At 34.4% G+C, this 16,833-nt stretch overlaps 1 protein-coding gene across 1 annotated transcript; it reads left to right on the top strand.

The window, feature by feature from the left end:
• The first annotated feature begins 9,951 nt into the window (after positions 1–9,951).
• On the top strand, positions 9,952–13,788 carry LOC122292809 (probable LIM domain-containing serine/threonine-protein kinase DDB_G0287001). The gene is made up of 3 exons (XM_043101329.1): positions 9,952–10,551; positions 10,854–11,934; positions 13,336–13,788. Exons 1-3 carry the CDS (start codon positions 10,157–10,159, stop codon positions 13,630–13,632), a joined length of 1,773 nt encoding a protein of 590 aa, XP_042957263.1. The 5' UTR covers positions 9,952–10,156; the 3' UTR covers positions 13,633–13,788.
• The last annotated feature ends 3,045 nt before the right edge of the window (positions 13,789–16,833 follow it).

Consider the following 16,833-nt stretch of genomic DNA (forward strand, 5'->3'; position numbering starts at 1 on the left):
TAGAAAGGAACTGAAGCGGTGGAACCAGGCACGAGGTGCCTGCTTTAGTCCATAAAGAGCTTTCTTGAGCTTGTATACATGGCCAGGAAAGCGAGGGTCGACATAACCAGGGGGTTGCTCTATATAAACATTTTCCTGCAAAACACCATTAAGAAAAGCATTTTTGACGTCAAGTTGGCGGAGAGGCCAACCGTGAGAAATGGCAAGAGAGAGAACAACCCGAACAGTGGACGCCTTGACCACGGGGCCGAAAGTATCAGTATAGTCAAGGCCTGGGAGCTGAGTATAACCCTTTGCTACAAGATGAGCCTTGAGACGGTCCATGGATCCATCGGAGAGATATTTTGTCCGGAAAACCCACTTAGAGCCCATAATATTTGTGTTAGATGGACATGGCACAAAATCCCAAGTATGATTATCATGAAGAGCTTTGATCTCATCATCCATAGCAGAAAGCCAAGCGGGATGTTTGGCAGCAGATTTAAACCCGCGAGGCTCAGAGGAGGAAAGCAAAACATGAAGAAGACCCGAGGTATGCTGGCTAAGATAAGCAGGGTGACGTGGCCGGAAAATGCCTGCTTTAGCACGGGTTACCATCGGATGTGAGGAAAGAGGTGCAGTGGGAGCTAAACCAGCAGGACCTGGACATGCTGGGCGCGCGGACTGACCAAGCAGAAGAATGGAGTCTCGCTGAGCAGGAGAGTCACGGTCTAAAATAGATGGAGACTCATTCGACGAAACCTGCAAGAACTCAACAGATGGATCACTACAGAGACGACAATTAATGGGCCCTGTCTGAGCAGTAGAGTCAGATAGAGTTGGGGAGGGCAGGGAGGTAGCGGATGATGATGGGTTTGGGTCACGACGGGGCTCACTAAAAGCAGAGTAGTCCAGGGCAGTTATGGGTCGAACGGGAGAGTTAGGAATGAGGGAAAAATGAGTTTCATCAAATCGGGCATGGTGAGTAACATAAATTTTGGTGATGAATCCCAGTGGAGCGAAGATGAGACTGAAAATGTAGACTACGAAATTCAGCACCACCATCACTCTGAAAAATTTTAATTTTGCAAGAGAATTGATTTTCAACAAAGGTTTGAAATTGGAGAAAAATGTCATAAAATCAGATTTTAACTTCATAGGATAAAGCCAAGTAAAACGAGAATGGTCATCAACAAAAAGCACGTAATAGGAAAAACCCATTGTTGATTTAACAGGGGCCCGACCCCAAATATCATAGTGAAAAAGACCTAAAATTACATTAGATCGAGTGTCATTAGTGGAAAAAGGAAGTTTATGACTCTTTGCAAGTTGACACGTAGAACAAAGAGAGCGATTAGGCAAAAGAGAAGCAAGATAAAGCTGTCATTTTTTATTCAAGAAGGAAATAACAGAAGGGTTTACATGCCCAAGACGTGCGTACCATAAGTCATACGATGCCGTAAGAGCAGATTTATTGAGGACAGAAAAAAAAAGCATGATTGCCGCTTTCCAGTATGTAGAGGCCACCATCACGTTTTCCGGTTGCTATCACCTTGCTTGTGGTTCGGTTCTGAATGACAAAAGAAGAATTAGTGAAAGTGACTTGTAAGGGAAAATCAGTAGTCAATTTACTGATGGATAAAAGGTTTTTAGTAAGATGCGGGACAACTAAAACATCACGCAAAGGTAAACCAGAAAAAGAGTGAGAAGTGCCAACGTGAGTGATCGGTAAAGATGCCCCATTGCCCACAACAACACTATCCTTACCAACATACTGCTCAGAGGAGTCCAATGAAGTCGAGTCTGGTGTCATGTGAGCAGAGGCACCAATATCAAGGTACCAATCAGATGAAGATCCATTGGACAGAGAACAAGAGTTGTGGAAGGCCTTAGCAAGCTGTGCCGAAGGGTCCGAGCGGTCATAACGGTTCCTGCACTTCTCAGCCGTATGACCTTCAGTTTTGCAAATCTGACAGCTTGGATTATAGGGATGCCTATTGCGATTAGAGCCATGGGATTGGCTATGGCCAGTAGTGCCCGAAGTTCCATGAGAACCACCGCGAGACCGACGGTTACGAGACTGGTTTCCACGTCCAGAGGAGGAGCGGGTGGCTGTAAAAGCTGCAGAAGATAAGGAGTTAGATTGCAAAGAGGTTTGAAAAAAAAGCATAAATTTCAGCCAAGGGAACCAGATCATGGAAGGGAGGCAGCGAGGAGAGCACCAGCTGAGTGGAGGAGAAGCCAGCAAATTCAGTGCCAAGTCCACGTAAAAACCAGTGGGATTTGTCAACTTCATCCACAGGGCATCCGATGGCCAGCAACTGATCACAAAGAGATTTGAAGTCTAGGGAGAACTCAGCAACAGAGCGGGACCCTTTCTTCATCAACTGCAACTCATCTTTGATCCGAAGCTCACGTGTCTTTGATCTGTGACTAAAAACACGCTCAAGAGCTAGCCAAACATCACGGGAGGTGGGAAGACCAACAGCGGCAGCCATGGCTTCTTCAGAGAGAGAAGAGAGAAGGAGGCTCAGGATACGCTGGTCTTTGGCTTTTCATTCCAGGTACTTGGGGTTGACGGCAGAAGAACCATCAATGGTGGCAGCAGGCTTTGGCAAGGAGCCATCAACGAAACCAAGATAATCTTGGCAGTCAAGAAGAGGAATGAGTTGGCTCTTCCAAAGCAAATAGTTTGTGGCTGAGAGTTTAATAGTAACCATATGGACCATGGTATTGAAAGAAAGGGACTCGACAGCCATGAGAGGAAGGAAAGAGCAGACCAGAAAAAAGGATGTTAATCCAAAAAAATACCGTCTGATACCATGAGAAGGTTTGTGAAACCACCACACGTAAAGAGGTGGAGATATGTTTCATTTATAGAAGATTACAAACCACGTATGGCTTTACATGAGAAAGGAAATAATATTACATAAGGAAATAAATTATACAAGAAGGAAATAAATCATACAAGAATATTACAGCATGGGTCAACTATTATAAACAAGGAAAGAATTCCTAAGCATTAGGAGAGGATTCGGGAGTATCTTCAACATCCTCTTCCAAGCTCAAGATCATCTCGGAAGGTGCAAATTCCGGCCCGTATCAAGGCAGAGTGCAGATGATCAGTGAAGTTCTTGCGAGTGTCTTCACCTCTAAAACTCAGAAAGACATCATGATCCCAATGGTTCGAACAACGTCTAGAAGATGATGGAAGGATTGGATCACGAATGAAGAAGGAGGTGCTGGTTGTGGTTGAGTTTGATTGGAGCAAAAAATTGAGACAAACCAAGAGAGTTTATAGGAGAGGCAGAGCCTATACCACCCATGTTATTTTCTAAATGATACCATCAACCTCAACTAAAATAGGAAGGTTTCTGTTCTGATAATACGTTGAAATAATTTGTTTCGAAAAGCATATTCAAAGATGATAGAGACTAGCTAAACATAATTTGAAATCCTATTTCTTTTTTATAGGCTATGCATCTGTATTCTTCTTAAATTTACCAAGACAAAAGCAATAAGCTTTCTATGATCACGAAAGCAAGATTTACTGGGTTTCTAAACTATCTTGAGAACAGGGATGGTAAAATAGTTGCCCAGAATTTCATATTCTATCCAGCTCGGTTTCAAAAGAAAATAATCTCAATATCATTGAAAAAGAAAATTGATATTGATTTTACACAAATGAATTTTCAGTTTCACAACAGAACAATGAATTTGAAGCAATACAAAACGGGAGAAGTTAAAACTAGAAACTCGAATTTAATTTCTCTTCAACTACTCACCGTACAATTGAAATTAATCAAGATCAACATATGAAAATCAGACCGGGACAGTCCGGAGTACATCTTAGTTCAAACCTGCATGCTACAAAAACTATGTCCGCGACAAAACGGACAGTCCCGCTCAAACACACATGCATACTTTTTGTTGAACTTCTCTGTATGAGCCTGGTTCTATTTGTGTGTGGTCCGGTTTGATAACCCACCCCGATAAGAATTTATTATGGTTTTTTTTTTTTCAATGCCGCTTGGGCATGGAGCGCAATCTTAGGCCCACAGTTTTTTGGATCTTTTTTTGGTTTTTAAATCTTGAACCGATATTACCCGACCCGCTAATTAGAGTTAAGATATATTAGTGTCGCACAGTTGCGGTACTGCTGCAGTGTATTCAACTATCATCTTAGAATAAAAAATCATTTAAAACACTGTAGACGTATATACGTTACCGAATCACATAAATCTTGTGTGTTGCGTGTGATAGATTCCATTTTTGCTTTACTATTTTCTCTTAATCGCTCCTAACACTTTTCAAAGATAAATAATCAACTAAATATCGTAAATAAGAGCAATCATATATATATATATATATATATATATATATATATATATCATAGAAGTCATATGATTCTTCAAGATCAAATACAATTTCGTGAAATCTCAGAAGAAAAACATAAATTAACGAATTATCAAATAGTTTATCAATCACTTTTTTGGCAGGGGAATCCAGGCAGAACATACACAAAAACATGCATACAGGTAATGAAATCTATTTTATGTGAGTGCGGCAAAAACGGTACCTTGCTTGTCCTGGACTTGGACAACGAGAAGCTTGTGATGTTTGTTTTGGTGTTCGAATTCAGGCTCCAGCTTCCGCTCGAAACTTTGTATTGCAATGGTGGTATGGACCTCTTGGTGATCCATGGGTGCTAGAAGTGCTTGATAGTTCGGGAAAGTAGTGAGGTAGGGAAATGTGGCAAAGTTTAGAACGTTGACGTAAATTTATGGCTTTGACGCTCAGTCTATGGGTTTGGATTTGGTTTTCAATCCATGTGTCACATGTGAAAAAGGAGACAAGGCGAAAGTGAGTGGAAAAATTCTTTGTCCGTCTTCACGCGAAGACAGAGCATTCGTTTTTTTTTCCTCTTTCCAGATATATTTGATTTCGGCATGTTGGAACGTAAGATTATATCAATAAGAATTGCAATGATTTTTGCTCCATGCAAGTCTTTTGGTTAACTATATTCGCATATCTTGTTAGGAAATGTGCAGCTTCATTATACCGTCTTTTAATGAGAGAAATGATGCGGAATAAAATAACGATTATTTTATAGATTAGCTTTAACAGATAATTCACAGAAAAAATATAAGAATACCTAAAAATATCTAGAAACACTTCTAACTCAAAATGATCAAATCAAAGAATGACAAAAATCAGACCACAAGCTGAACTGTATAGCTAAAAATCGTCTATATTAAAATTTTATCAAAAATAGCAAAATCCCAATAATCATGTCAAAATTGAATACATAATAAAAAAAGTAATCTGCCAAAAATCTGATTCAAATCGGGTTCAGAATTACTTCCTAAAAGATAAATAAAATATTACCATAAAAGAAAAAATAATTAAAAATGGAGATTTGGAATGGAAAATAGTAGATATTGACCTCGAAAAAGATACACACCGAGCGAAGCTGCATGGCCACAACATGCACGCCGAAAAGAGCTTTCCAAATTAGGATCATATGTGCAGTTTTGATACCCGTAACTAAAGTTATAGTCAAAATACTGAAATGCACCTAAAACTGCAACAATTAGGAAAAGATAATGATTACCTGCTATCTCTGCTATTTTTGTACTGATTTGCCAATTCAATATATCTTAGCGTACTGATTTGCCAACTTAAGATATCTTAGCGTCATCAACGTGCTATGTACAACTCAACATCATCTGACTCGGATCTTTATGCATAAAAAAAGCTCAAAGTCTTTAAAATGTGTAAGAATACAACTGGATTTTCTGGATAAGAGGTTCCTGTGCATAAAATGAAAGTGCCCTAAACTTGACTTTACAGTATCAATTACATTGAATGAATTTCCCTCCAATATGAGACGATAAAGACCCGAGTGGAATACCATCTATAATCCTCTCAATACTGCAAAAGCTTCAATGTCATCCATATAAAAAAAAAACCCAAATCCTTCGTAAGCACAAATAAAACCACACCATTATGATCACACAGAACAACACCAATATGGACAGTATGTGTACCACGAAACAAAGCTCCATCAAAGTTTAACTTCTATCTTTCTTTCTAGTGAAGGCTGACATGAAAGAACTTTATAATTTTCAACCTGTTATTGATATATGAAAAAGTAAATTTTTATTAAGTATATTTAGTAATTTCTAAAAAAAAAATATTTAAGTATCAATCATTTCCGGAACAATATCTGAATATCTTGATAGCCTTCTGTCCCTTCTCTGCGAAATTTACGGAATCTTCGACTGAGTTTGTCAACGGTGACTCGCCGAATCAAAAAGTGACTCGACGGTGAATGGTGATAAGTGACGAGTGATTGCGACTCCCTCGAGTAGACGGTCCTTTTTTTTGTGTTTTTTTTTTTCCGCGCAGTGTAAGGCTTATTGTTTGGATATTTATAAATAACTTCAGATAATATAAAAATTTATAAACTCTTTTAAAGAAGATTATTTTAGAGGGGTTTTAAAAAGTTGTGAGACACATTATAAAATAATTAGATGTGAAATTAAAAAATAAATATTGAGATATAATATAATAAATAATATTTAAAGTTATGTGAATGTTACCCAGGCTACATATCTTTTTTTTTTGACATATTTATAATGAAGATGGTTTTTTTTTTTAAATTTTAGTAATTGAATAAAATATAAATTTTGAGGAATTTTAAGACTGTGGAAATTGACTGGGGATTTTAAATATGTTTATACCCTATAATAGAGGATATTAGTCATTTTAATATAATTAATTATTTTTTAGATCAATTGGCAACATCTTGATTTCTTCCTGAGAGAACTAAAAATCGAATCTCCCTTTTTTGTGTTATTATAATCCTGCGTAAATGGCTTTTTTTTTCTTTTTTCAATAAGAAATTATAAATGGCATATGTTAAAGGCGACGTGTTATTATAATTCGAATGAAGTTTTTTTTTTTTTTTTTTTTGAAGAGATGAGATTTTTAGTTAAGAGTAATGTTAGATATAAATTTTAAATATATAAATTCTATACAAGTACTTTATAAAAAAGTGAATCTCACTAATAAATAATAAATTTTTTACAATTTTTTAAAATTGAATTAACTTTTTAATAAAAGTTTGAGCAAAATTTATCTATTTAAAGTATGTACAAATCATTTTTTGAACCACTTGCATAAAACCCCGAAATAAATATTTTTTTCCCAATCATTGGCTAAGATATTAAGGGAAGGTTTGGAGCATGAGATGAGATACAAAATTTTCATATTATTTTATTTCATTTCGTCTCAAATTATTTCCAAACATAATTTAAATACAAAATTTTTAAACTAATTATTACAACTTTTTTAAAATTTCAAATAAAATAAAAAATAATTATAATTTTTTCAAATCTCTAAACAAAAACACTATTATAAAAAAATTTCTTGTAATGAATTTCAAAATTATTGTTCCATCCAACTTTCGTCAATCATAGGGCAAAAAATATCAATGTGGTATACTCACTTGTTTATTTTAGATATATTTTTTTGAAAAATAGGTGTGACATGCTGATTTAACAGGACGAAGTTATAATTATAAGTTTGGAGAGGTCGGATACTTTTAGTTTGAAATAAAAAATTAAATTAAGTTTTTTTTTTGGAGCACCCATGACGAGGTGATAAAAATACGTGTGAAAAATCAGAAATGATTTGTGCAGTCGGGAAATGCAGTCGGCGTGCAGTCGGCTGTAAAAAAAAAATGAATACGGGACCTACATGAAAAAAAAATTATTTTTATAACTTTTTATAATTCATGTAGGTCCCCCTGAATATAAAACAATTTTTTTATAATTTTTTTTTATTCATTCCGTACAGCCGACTGCACGCCGACTGCATTTCCCGACTGCATGTAGCAAAGCCCGTGAAAAATAAGAAAGAACTAAATACGTTTTGAATTTGCATTTTCCTATGAATACTAGTAATTTTAAATCTAAAAAAGAAGTGATATATAGAAATTACAAAAAAGAAGGATATATGTAAAACATAAATTAAGGCCTCGTTTGTTTTTACGACTATTTTCATTTCATCTCATATTATCCAATCATTATAAATTTATCAAATTTTTACACAAAATAAAATAAATAATTCAATTTTTTTCAAATTAAAAAAAATAATATTAAAAAAATATATTTTAACAATATTTTTTTTAACTCTCAACTTTTATTTCGACTTATCTCAACTCATATACAAAAACAATCGATGCATGTTGTCTTTCACTTAATAATGTATAACAATAACGTATATTTAAGAGTTTTGATACGTACAAATAATTTACATATCGATCTGTATATCAATATTACTATCTTTATATTCCTATAGATCGGTACATAAATTTACTTGTACATAATAAAATTCTTTTTAAAAAATTTTTAAATATGTAATATATTGCATAGCTAGCTATTCAATGAGCGTGTGGATTTTTGTTAGATATGTTTCACCGAGATAAGTAAAAACCTAAAACAAATAAGCTAGTGAAAATATTATATTTTAATTTAATTTCTTAAAATAAAAAAAAAAAAATTAGTTACCATTATTGTTTTTTTTTTTCAGAGCCTTGGGCCATGGCTTCTTCGCCCCTGTGAGCTCGTCACTGGCTGACTAGGTATTTTTATATGACTGAATGAGTATTTTTTTTTTTTTAATGAGAAATATTATGAGAACTATTACAGATATAAAAAGATTATATAAAATAAATTTATAAATTGATATAATTTTATAGATTTCGTTAAATCTATTTTGTAATAAAAGTAATTTCACAATCTGATGTACCATATTAAGTCATATCAGTTTGTGAATTTATTTTTATGTAATTTTTTTATAGTTAAAATATTTTCTAAATATATTATATCTGCACAAGTTTTTTTTTTAATATATAATAAAAATCAAGCGACGCTCTAATGTGGCAAATATTTGTTCAATAAGAAGTTAACTAAAAAATTTTAACTTAAAAGAAAACTTACTGATATCTCAACGTGTAAAATAATTTTTACAGGACTCTGCGTAGAAGAAATAATTCTCATTTTTTTTATATACGTCATTATTTGATTTAGCGTAAGAAAAATTATATTTATCATTTTTATACTAAACATTTGTTTTTATTTTTTAATTTTTTCTTATATTATAGAAATGATAAATAGAATAACTCTTAGCTGAATAGGTAGATGTTGTGTAGATATTTTTGTAATCATATAGTTGTCTAACTGCACATCATTAATATTTTGATTTTCAATGTTTTTTCTTTTAAATGAATTGAATATTTTTATTCATTATCTATATATTATATATTTACTAAGAAAAAAAAAGATGTGTAGTGGAAGAATGATGAGTATAATTATTTTTTATTTAATACTATTCAAAATATTTATTAGAGTATCAATAAATTTTATAAGATATTTTATATACGAGTAATATCAAGTACAAGTTTTAAATAGATAAATTTGACGTAAATGTTTTATAAGAAAGTTTCAAATGTTTTTCTTTTTACTTTTTAAAGTGAAGTCTAATTTTATATAAAAATTTACACAAAATTTGTCTATTTAATACTTGTATAAATTATTTATCTTTATAGGTACATCTATCTGCTTAATTTATTTTTTAATTGGTTAAAACTTAAAAATATATTAAGGTTAGGTTTAGATATTGAGTTGAGTTGAGTTATAAATAATAGTATTTTATAGAATTTAATAAGGTGAATTTAATTTTTTTTAAATTGAGATGAATTTAATTTTTAAGTTAAAATAAGTTGAGGTAAATTTAATTTTTTTATAAAAATTAAAAATATAATAAATCTGATTAATGACTAATTTAAAATGGATCGAAATGATAAGATGGATGGATTGGTTGGTGGTTACGAACACAGCCCTGGCCCTAAACTAGTAAACTTCAGAAGACTACCTTTGTTTATTTATATTAAATTAGTTCTCTCTCTTTCTCTGTGATTCATCGTAAACAGACAAAACACCACCACCCTCGCCCCCACCCCCCTTCCATCCCACCGTCCTTTCACATTTTCCTGTCAGGAAAACAGACATACGATAAACGACTCGGAAATCTGAGTGAAGTTTGAGCAGAGCTCTTCGGCCTTGTGATCCAGACCCACATTTGGTTTGCGTACGTTTTGACCGAGCACATGGCTGCTGCGCTGGAGTGCTGGTCGAGTCGAGCCAGCACGGACGAGGACATGGTGGAGCAGGTGCTCATGAGGACGCAGGACAGATCGGAAGGGGCTCCGCCTGGTGGTGCCGCATCGGGAGCAGGGGCGAAGGAGTCGACTGCGATGCAGAAGCGGCTCCAGAGGCTGAGCCGGAACGTGTCAGAGGCGCTCGCCTCGCTCAAGAACTCGTTGAATCTCGACTCGGCACGTGACTCGCCATCTGCCTCCTCGTCCTCGTCAAAGATCGAGTGCTGTAGGAAGGTCGTGTGGGGTAGCGTCGTGCGGAACCTCACGCAGCTATACCCCGGTAGCCAGCTCCCGGAGAAGCTAGTCTCCAACATCCGCAGGCATTACGACTCATTGCCGCTCAGGTTGACTCCTTTTACGAGCTTAGACTCTGTTTGGTTACTGAGAAAGTGTAGGAGAACGGAAAAGCCCCGATTGTCATAAAATGAAAAGAAATTCTGAACTAAACCAAATATTTTTGTTTAAGTTCAGTGGAGAAATGGGTTATGTGTCTTAGGAGTCAAACAGGGCATTTAGTTTTCTCCTCGGTATTTTTAATTTTCCTTCACTTACGGAGAATTGATTTTGAGATTTTGAATTAATGTTTTCACACTTTGTTATTTATTTATCTAAGTACTTTTCTTATTTTTTAAACCCACGCCAACAGTTATGCTCAAGCGGGATTTGATATGAAAGAGGTATTTCTTCATATTAAGTTAATAGAGGAGGCATCAGGGGATGACCACCCTGCGATATTGATTCAAGAAGTGTCAGATAATGAAGTTCAGGGATCTATATTCAAGCTCACATTTGTTTGCAACTCTGCCATTTCTTGGCCAGTGATGTCAGAGTGGCTGGATAACGCTTCCATTTGTTGCAAGAAGATTCAGATCTTTGAGAAGAAGGGGTTCACACTTGGGATTGTTCTTCTTTTGGTTCAAGCTGGCCAGGAGAAATCGTTCAAAACCCGGATTGAAAATGCTCTTAAATCGGCTATAAAGAAGCCTAAAACCAGTGCAGTGAAGCTCCCTTTTGGGCTCTGTGGGTGTCAGGAAGAGAGCACCAAAGGGAGAGACTTTGGAGAGATCGAAGAAGAGCCAGTTGACCAAAATTATGAACAGGGAGTTGAGAATTTGAACACCAAGGTTCAGCTTCAGATGCCATTACCCACTTCTTCTTTCAATGTGTCGGTTGATGAATGGCAGACGGTCCAGTCGGGTGGGGATGAGATTGGGAAATGGCTGTTGAACTCAGATAACCTTGAGTTTATTGACCAGATTGGACCCAGTTCATTTAAGGGAGTTTACAAGGGCAAAAGGGTTGGAATTGAGAAGCTTAAAGGGTGTGAAAAGGGCAATTCTTATGGGTTTGAGCTCCGAAAGGATCTATTGCAGTTGATGACCTGTGGGCACAGGAATATTTTGCAATTCTATGGTGTTTGCATTGATGAAAATCATGGGTTGTGTGTCGTGACAAAGTTGATGGAAGGTGGATCAGTTCATGACTTATTGCTGAAGAACAAGAAGCTTCAGACTAAGGAAATTTTAAGGATTTCTGTTGATATATCAGAGGGGATTAAGTTCATGAATGATCATGGCGTTGCATATAGAGATCTCAACACACAGAGGATTTTGTTGGACCGGCATGGAAATGCTTGCTTGGGGGACATGGGTATTGTTGCTGCTTGCAAGAGTGTTGGTGAGGCCATGGAGTACGAAACTGATGGTTATCGGTGGCTAGCTCCGGAGGTTTGTTCCCTATGACATTAGATTAGTTACCAAATTCATTTCATGGCAATATGAATGCAACTATATAATTCATAACTTTCACTTTTCCATATCAGTGAAGGTAATTAATTGAATCATTTCATTTGACCTGTAATGGTATCGCCTCTCCTCTATGTCACTAAGCATTTAGAATTAGTCCACAAATTGAGTGAGCTGTCGAATGCATGAATAGTAACTGTTTTTTTAATGATGAATTCTATGGAAACAAAATGCTATCATTCCTTTCTGTACCGTGAATTTGAAACTTTGTTTCACTGTATTCCTTAGGGTTTGGTGAAATTTAATCGTCTTGAAGTTTTATTTTTTTGATTGTCTGAAGTTTTTATTATCAGTTGCTATGCAGTTATTTTATATTTTAAATCCATCATGTGCCATCCCGGAGTCCAAATGCATATCAGGAAACCTTGTCACACATTTATTTATTTCACTTTGATTTTCTGAAATTTGGTCAGGGAAGAAAGTGGATGTTCCCTATTTTTAACTTATTGGAGTCTGCTAGTTGTTGTTGGATGTTTGGCCCATAACATTGAATTGAATTTAACAATATGTCAACTATTAGAGTAAATTATTTGTGCTACCTTATCTTCGTAGCCTACCTCAGAAAGAAATGCAACTTTTTCTAAATAAAACTTGTGGGCATCCAATTATATTTTTTCCTTTGATCTTTAATGGAAAAAATGTCAGTTTTGCTGTGCACAAACATATCTAGGTCCATTGTATGTGAGTTTTCAGGACCACTCTACCCTTGTTAAAAGAGACTTTATGTCACTTATCTCAACATCATTGTTCTAGCATGCCTAACATGTCTTCATAATTGTATTTGCTTTACACTTCAATATTGTGTTTACCTTTATCTAAGCACTACTATATATTCCCTAAACAAATCAGCTTGATCCCAAAGTGCCACTGTCATGAAATTTGGTTCGACTAGTGGAGCCCACTTAATGGAGCTTTTTAAGATTATAGCATGACTTTAGTCTTAAGGTTATGAGTCGTATAACGCCGCCCCCCCCCCCCCCCCCCCCCCCCCCTCTCTCTCCCCCACACTGTGACAAAAAAGGGGGAAAAAACCGACAACAGAAAATCCAAGAAAAAACAAATTATTTTCTGGAAGCTACAGTGTTTACACTGCTTTTTCCTAACTTCTTTGGCTTCGTAATATTTATGTTGATGTCCTTGGAAGCTACATGAGAATCAAAGGACGTTTAACCTTGAAGTTCTTTGAAGTTTGTTTCAGTTCACCAATATGCGAGTGTATATGAAATTTTGCCTCTTCATGTCCTTTAGCATAGACCAAATCAATGTGTACTGCAATGCTGAAAATGGTTCCTGTTTCCTCTTGTTTGTATCGGTTGAGAACAGATAATTGCAGGTGACCCAGAGAGTGTTTCCGAGACATGGATGAGTAACGTATATAGTTTTGGGATGATAATTTGGGAATTGGTGACCGGTGAGGCGGCTTATGCTGCATATTCACCTGTGCAAGCAGCGGTTGGGATTGCTGCTTGTGGACTTAGACCAGAGATACCCAAGGACTGCCCACAAGTCCTAAAATCTTTGATGACAAAGTGCTGGAACAATATCCCTTCAAAGCGCCCTCAATTCTCTGATATTATATCGATATTGCTGCGGCCAAACAACAGCAGCAACAAGCAATAATAGGTAACCATCTTTTTAATTTCAGTGGGACCTGATCTGGCGATACTAGTTCGTGTAAAAGAGCTTCTGGTTTAGGAGTTTCCATGCATAAATGTAGATCCACGATGCTTATATATAGAAGTGAAGATATAAGTATTATTTCTCTTGCCATTGCAAGTCTATATCTTTATCATATTCTTAACAGAAAAGGTTAAAAAAAAAAAAGGAAAGAAAGAAAGAAACCTGGGTCAATATTGTTTTCTTTCAAATATCTTTTGCCATCTCATGATTCAGGTGGTGACGAGTAGTGGTGGGAACGTTAAAACATGTTTTCCTTTCGTGTTCATATGATTAATTCTGCATTCCCTGTTTTCTTGTAAAAGAGTAACATCATTTGACTAAAAGTGGCACATGTTCGGCCCGATTAAAAAAGGTGGCACATGTTTGGCAATACGGGCCTACAATTTTGATTATTACAGGGGACTTTGTATGTAACTTATCTTTTTGTTGGTCTAGTGGCTATCAATGGGGCCCAAGATGGGTTTCCCTTATTTTTGTGTCTCATGAATCATGGGAGGCGAAAAGCTTTTCCAATCGCTACCTCTATCCACTTTCACTCTATCTTGAACTCCAGGTTCTATGGACTATAGTTCCTGTGCAATTCCTAGCTGTGTTTGTGGCTAGGGCTTTTTGGATAGCCTTGAACTCTATAACTCTTTCGAGGCATTAACGACACTGGTGGGAGGAACTTTCATTTGGATACTAAGGTCCGTTTGGTTGCAGGGCTCAATTGATATCGACTCAATTCAGTTTATTTTTAAGTTAAACTTTAATTCTAAACATCTAATTCTCAAATTTTTAAATTTATCTAAATTCAAAATCTCATTACATGTAAATCTCATTACATGTAGGATTCATAACATTTTTCAACTTAATACATCTTTATATATAGGGTTTACAACATTTTTTCAATTTCTCATAAATAGTATTAAACTCATCTTAACATCTAAACACATCTAAACTTATTTTAGATAGACTCCATATAATTCACTCAACTTACTCAACTCACTATTATTAATAAAGAACTTAACTTAGTTTAGTTTAACATCTAAACGTAGTCTAAGAGTATTTTAAATTGCCTGTGAATGTTTATGAAATAATTTATGAATAGTAGTAAAATAGTTTATAAATAGTAAAAATTTTAGAACAGTTGTGTTCCTGAATAGGCCTTGTAAGTTCATATATCAAATGTTACATTTATTTATGTGAGAGGAAAAAAGCACAAAAAAAAAAAAATATCAAATTTTAAAAAGTTGAATTATTTATTTTATTTTGTATGAAAATTTGAAAAGGTAATAATTAAATAAGTTCAGAAGAGTTGTGAAAATAAACGAGGCATAAACTAGGCCATTTTGATGTCATGGAAACTAAAGCCTAGTTATTTTCACAACTCTTCTTGACTCATTTAATTATTATTTTTTTAAATTTACATACAAAATAAAATAAACAATTCAATTTTTTCAAATTTCAATTTTTTTTTTTTTTTTGGTGCTTTTTTCTTCTCACATAATTAAATGTAACATTTGATAGAGGAACTTACAAGGCCTATTCTGGAACACAATTGTTCTAAAATTTTTTCAAACTAATTCACTACTATTTACAAACTATTTCATTATTATTCACATATGATTTAAAATACTCTTAGGTTGCGTTTATATGTTAAGTTAAGATAAGTTAAGTTATTTATTAATAGTATTAAATTAAGTAAATGGAGTGAGTTATGTGGAGCCCATTTAAAATAAGTTTAGATGTGTTTAGATATTAAGAAAAGTTTAATACTATTTATGAGAAGTTGAAAAATTATGTAAGTCTCACGTGTAAAGATGTATTGAGTTGAAATAGAGCACCACATGTGTGACACGTGCATGCAATTATTCATGAATAGGCAATATTCCTATTTTTCTCTAGTAAGCAAGCATCAAGCTGACATGAATTAAGTCTTTTTCTTTTCTCGAGAATTAAGTCTCTTTTGAGTGTGTGGATTGTTACAATGTCGAGATTTACAAAATTTTATGTGTTTATCTTTTTCTTACTTAGACTTGAATATACAACCAAAAATCTTAAGAAACGAAATACAGGAGAAAGAAGAAAAAGAGGTCTACATTGTTTAGAAGTTGTGTAGTTATTGTTGATTTGAGACTATAATTAATAAATTCCAAGATAATTTAATATATTTAAAAAAAAAATAGGGATTGAACTATAAGTGAAGTACTGTTACTACAGTTATACAATTTTGGGTTGAGTGTTAACTGACAAAAAGTATATGCTCTTCTTATAATCAATGCTTTTATTTTCCTTTGTGATTTGTGCCTGAAAGCCTCCCTGATAGAGGCATGGAGCTCTATGTGAGCGGATGGATCATGGCACCACTGCTGGACCACTCCATGCGGCCCACTACATAGTCATGATTTATGAAAACAGCTGGGCCTGGGACTGTAATTGTGGCCCAAGAATAGAAGGAAAGTGCCCATTCTCCTACGCATTCCCTCTCCTTGTGCTACATACCTCCGTGTGGGGCATTCTTTTTAATTTTTAGTTACTTATTTATTAAAGATTATAATAATAAAATTCATACTTTTTCATTGGTTTGGTTTAATATTTTCACTTAAAGAGTTTTATTATATATAGTCACTTTTGTTTATTCTTTACGTATTCTATTGATATGATTGATCAAATTAATTATTTTATATTAAAAAAAATGATGCAGCTAATTATATTAACAAAATATATAAAAAATACATAAAAGTGACTATACATAGAGATTTTGATAATTTTATAATGCTTAAGGATATCAAGTAGAACTTAGTATTTAATGGAGTCGAGGGAAAATTATATGCCAAATTATTATGACCATGTTATGCCGTGGAACCAAGGGCAGTTGTGGAATCAGTATTCTTAATTTGCAGGGGCAAAAAATTTATAATTTTTTTAAAATGGAGAAAAATATATTTTGTAGTCTACATTATAAAACGAACTTCGAAATATTAAAGTTTAGTGTTTTTTTCAATATTCTTGCCTAAGTCACCGTGTAATAATTAGTAATATAATTAGAGAAATGTTTGGTTTACATGTAAATTTTATACAAGTAAATTTATATATTGGCGTGTTTTAATGTAATTTATTAAATTATAAAAATTATTATTTTTTATTATAAATCAAATC

Source organism: Carya illinoinensis, chromosome 13 (genome assembly GCF_018687715.1).
Source record: "Carya illinoinensis cultivar Pawnee chromosome 13, C.illinoinensisPawnee_v1, whole genome shotgun sequence".
Classification (NCBI taxonomy): Eukaryota; Viridiplantae; Streptophyta; class Magnoliopsida; order Fagales; family Juglandaceae; genus Carya; species Carya illinoinensis.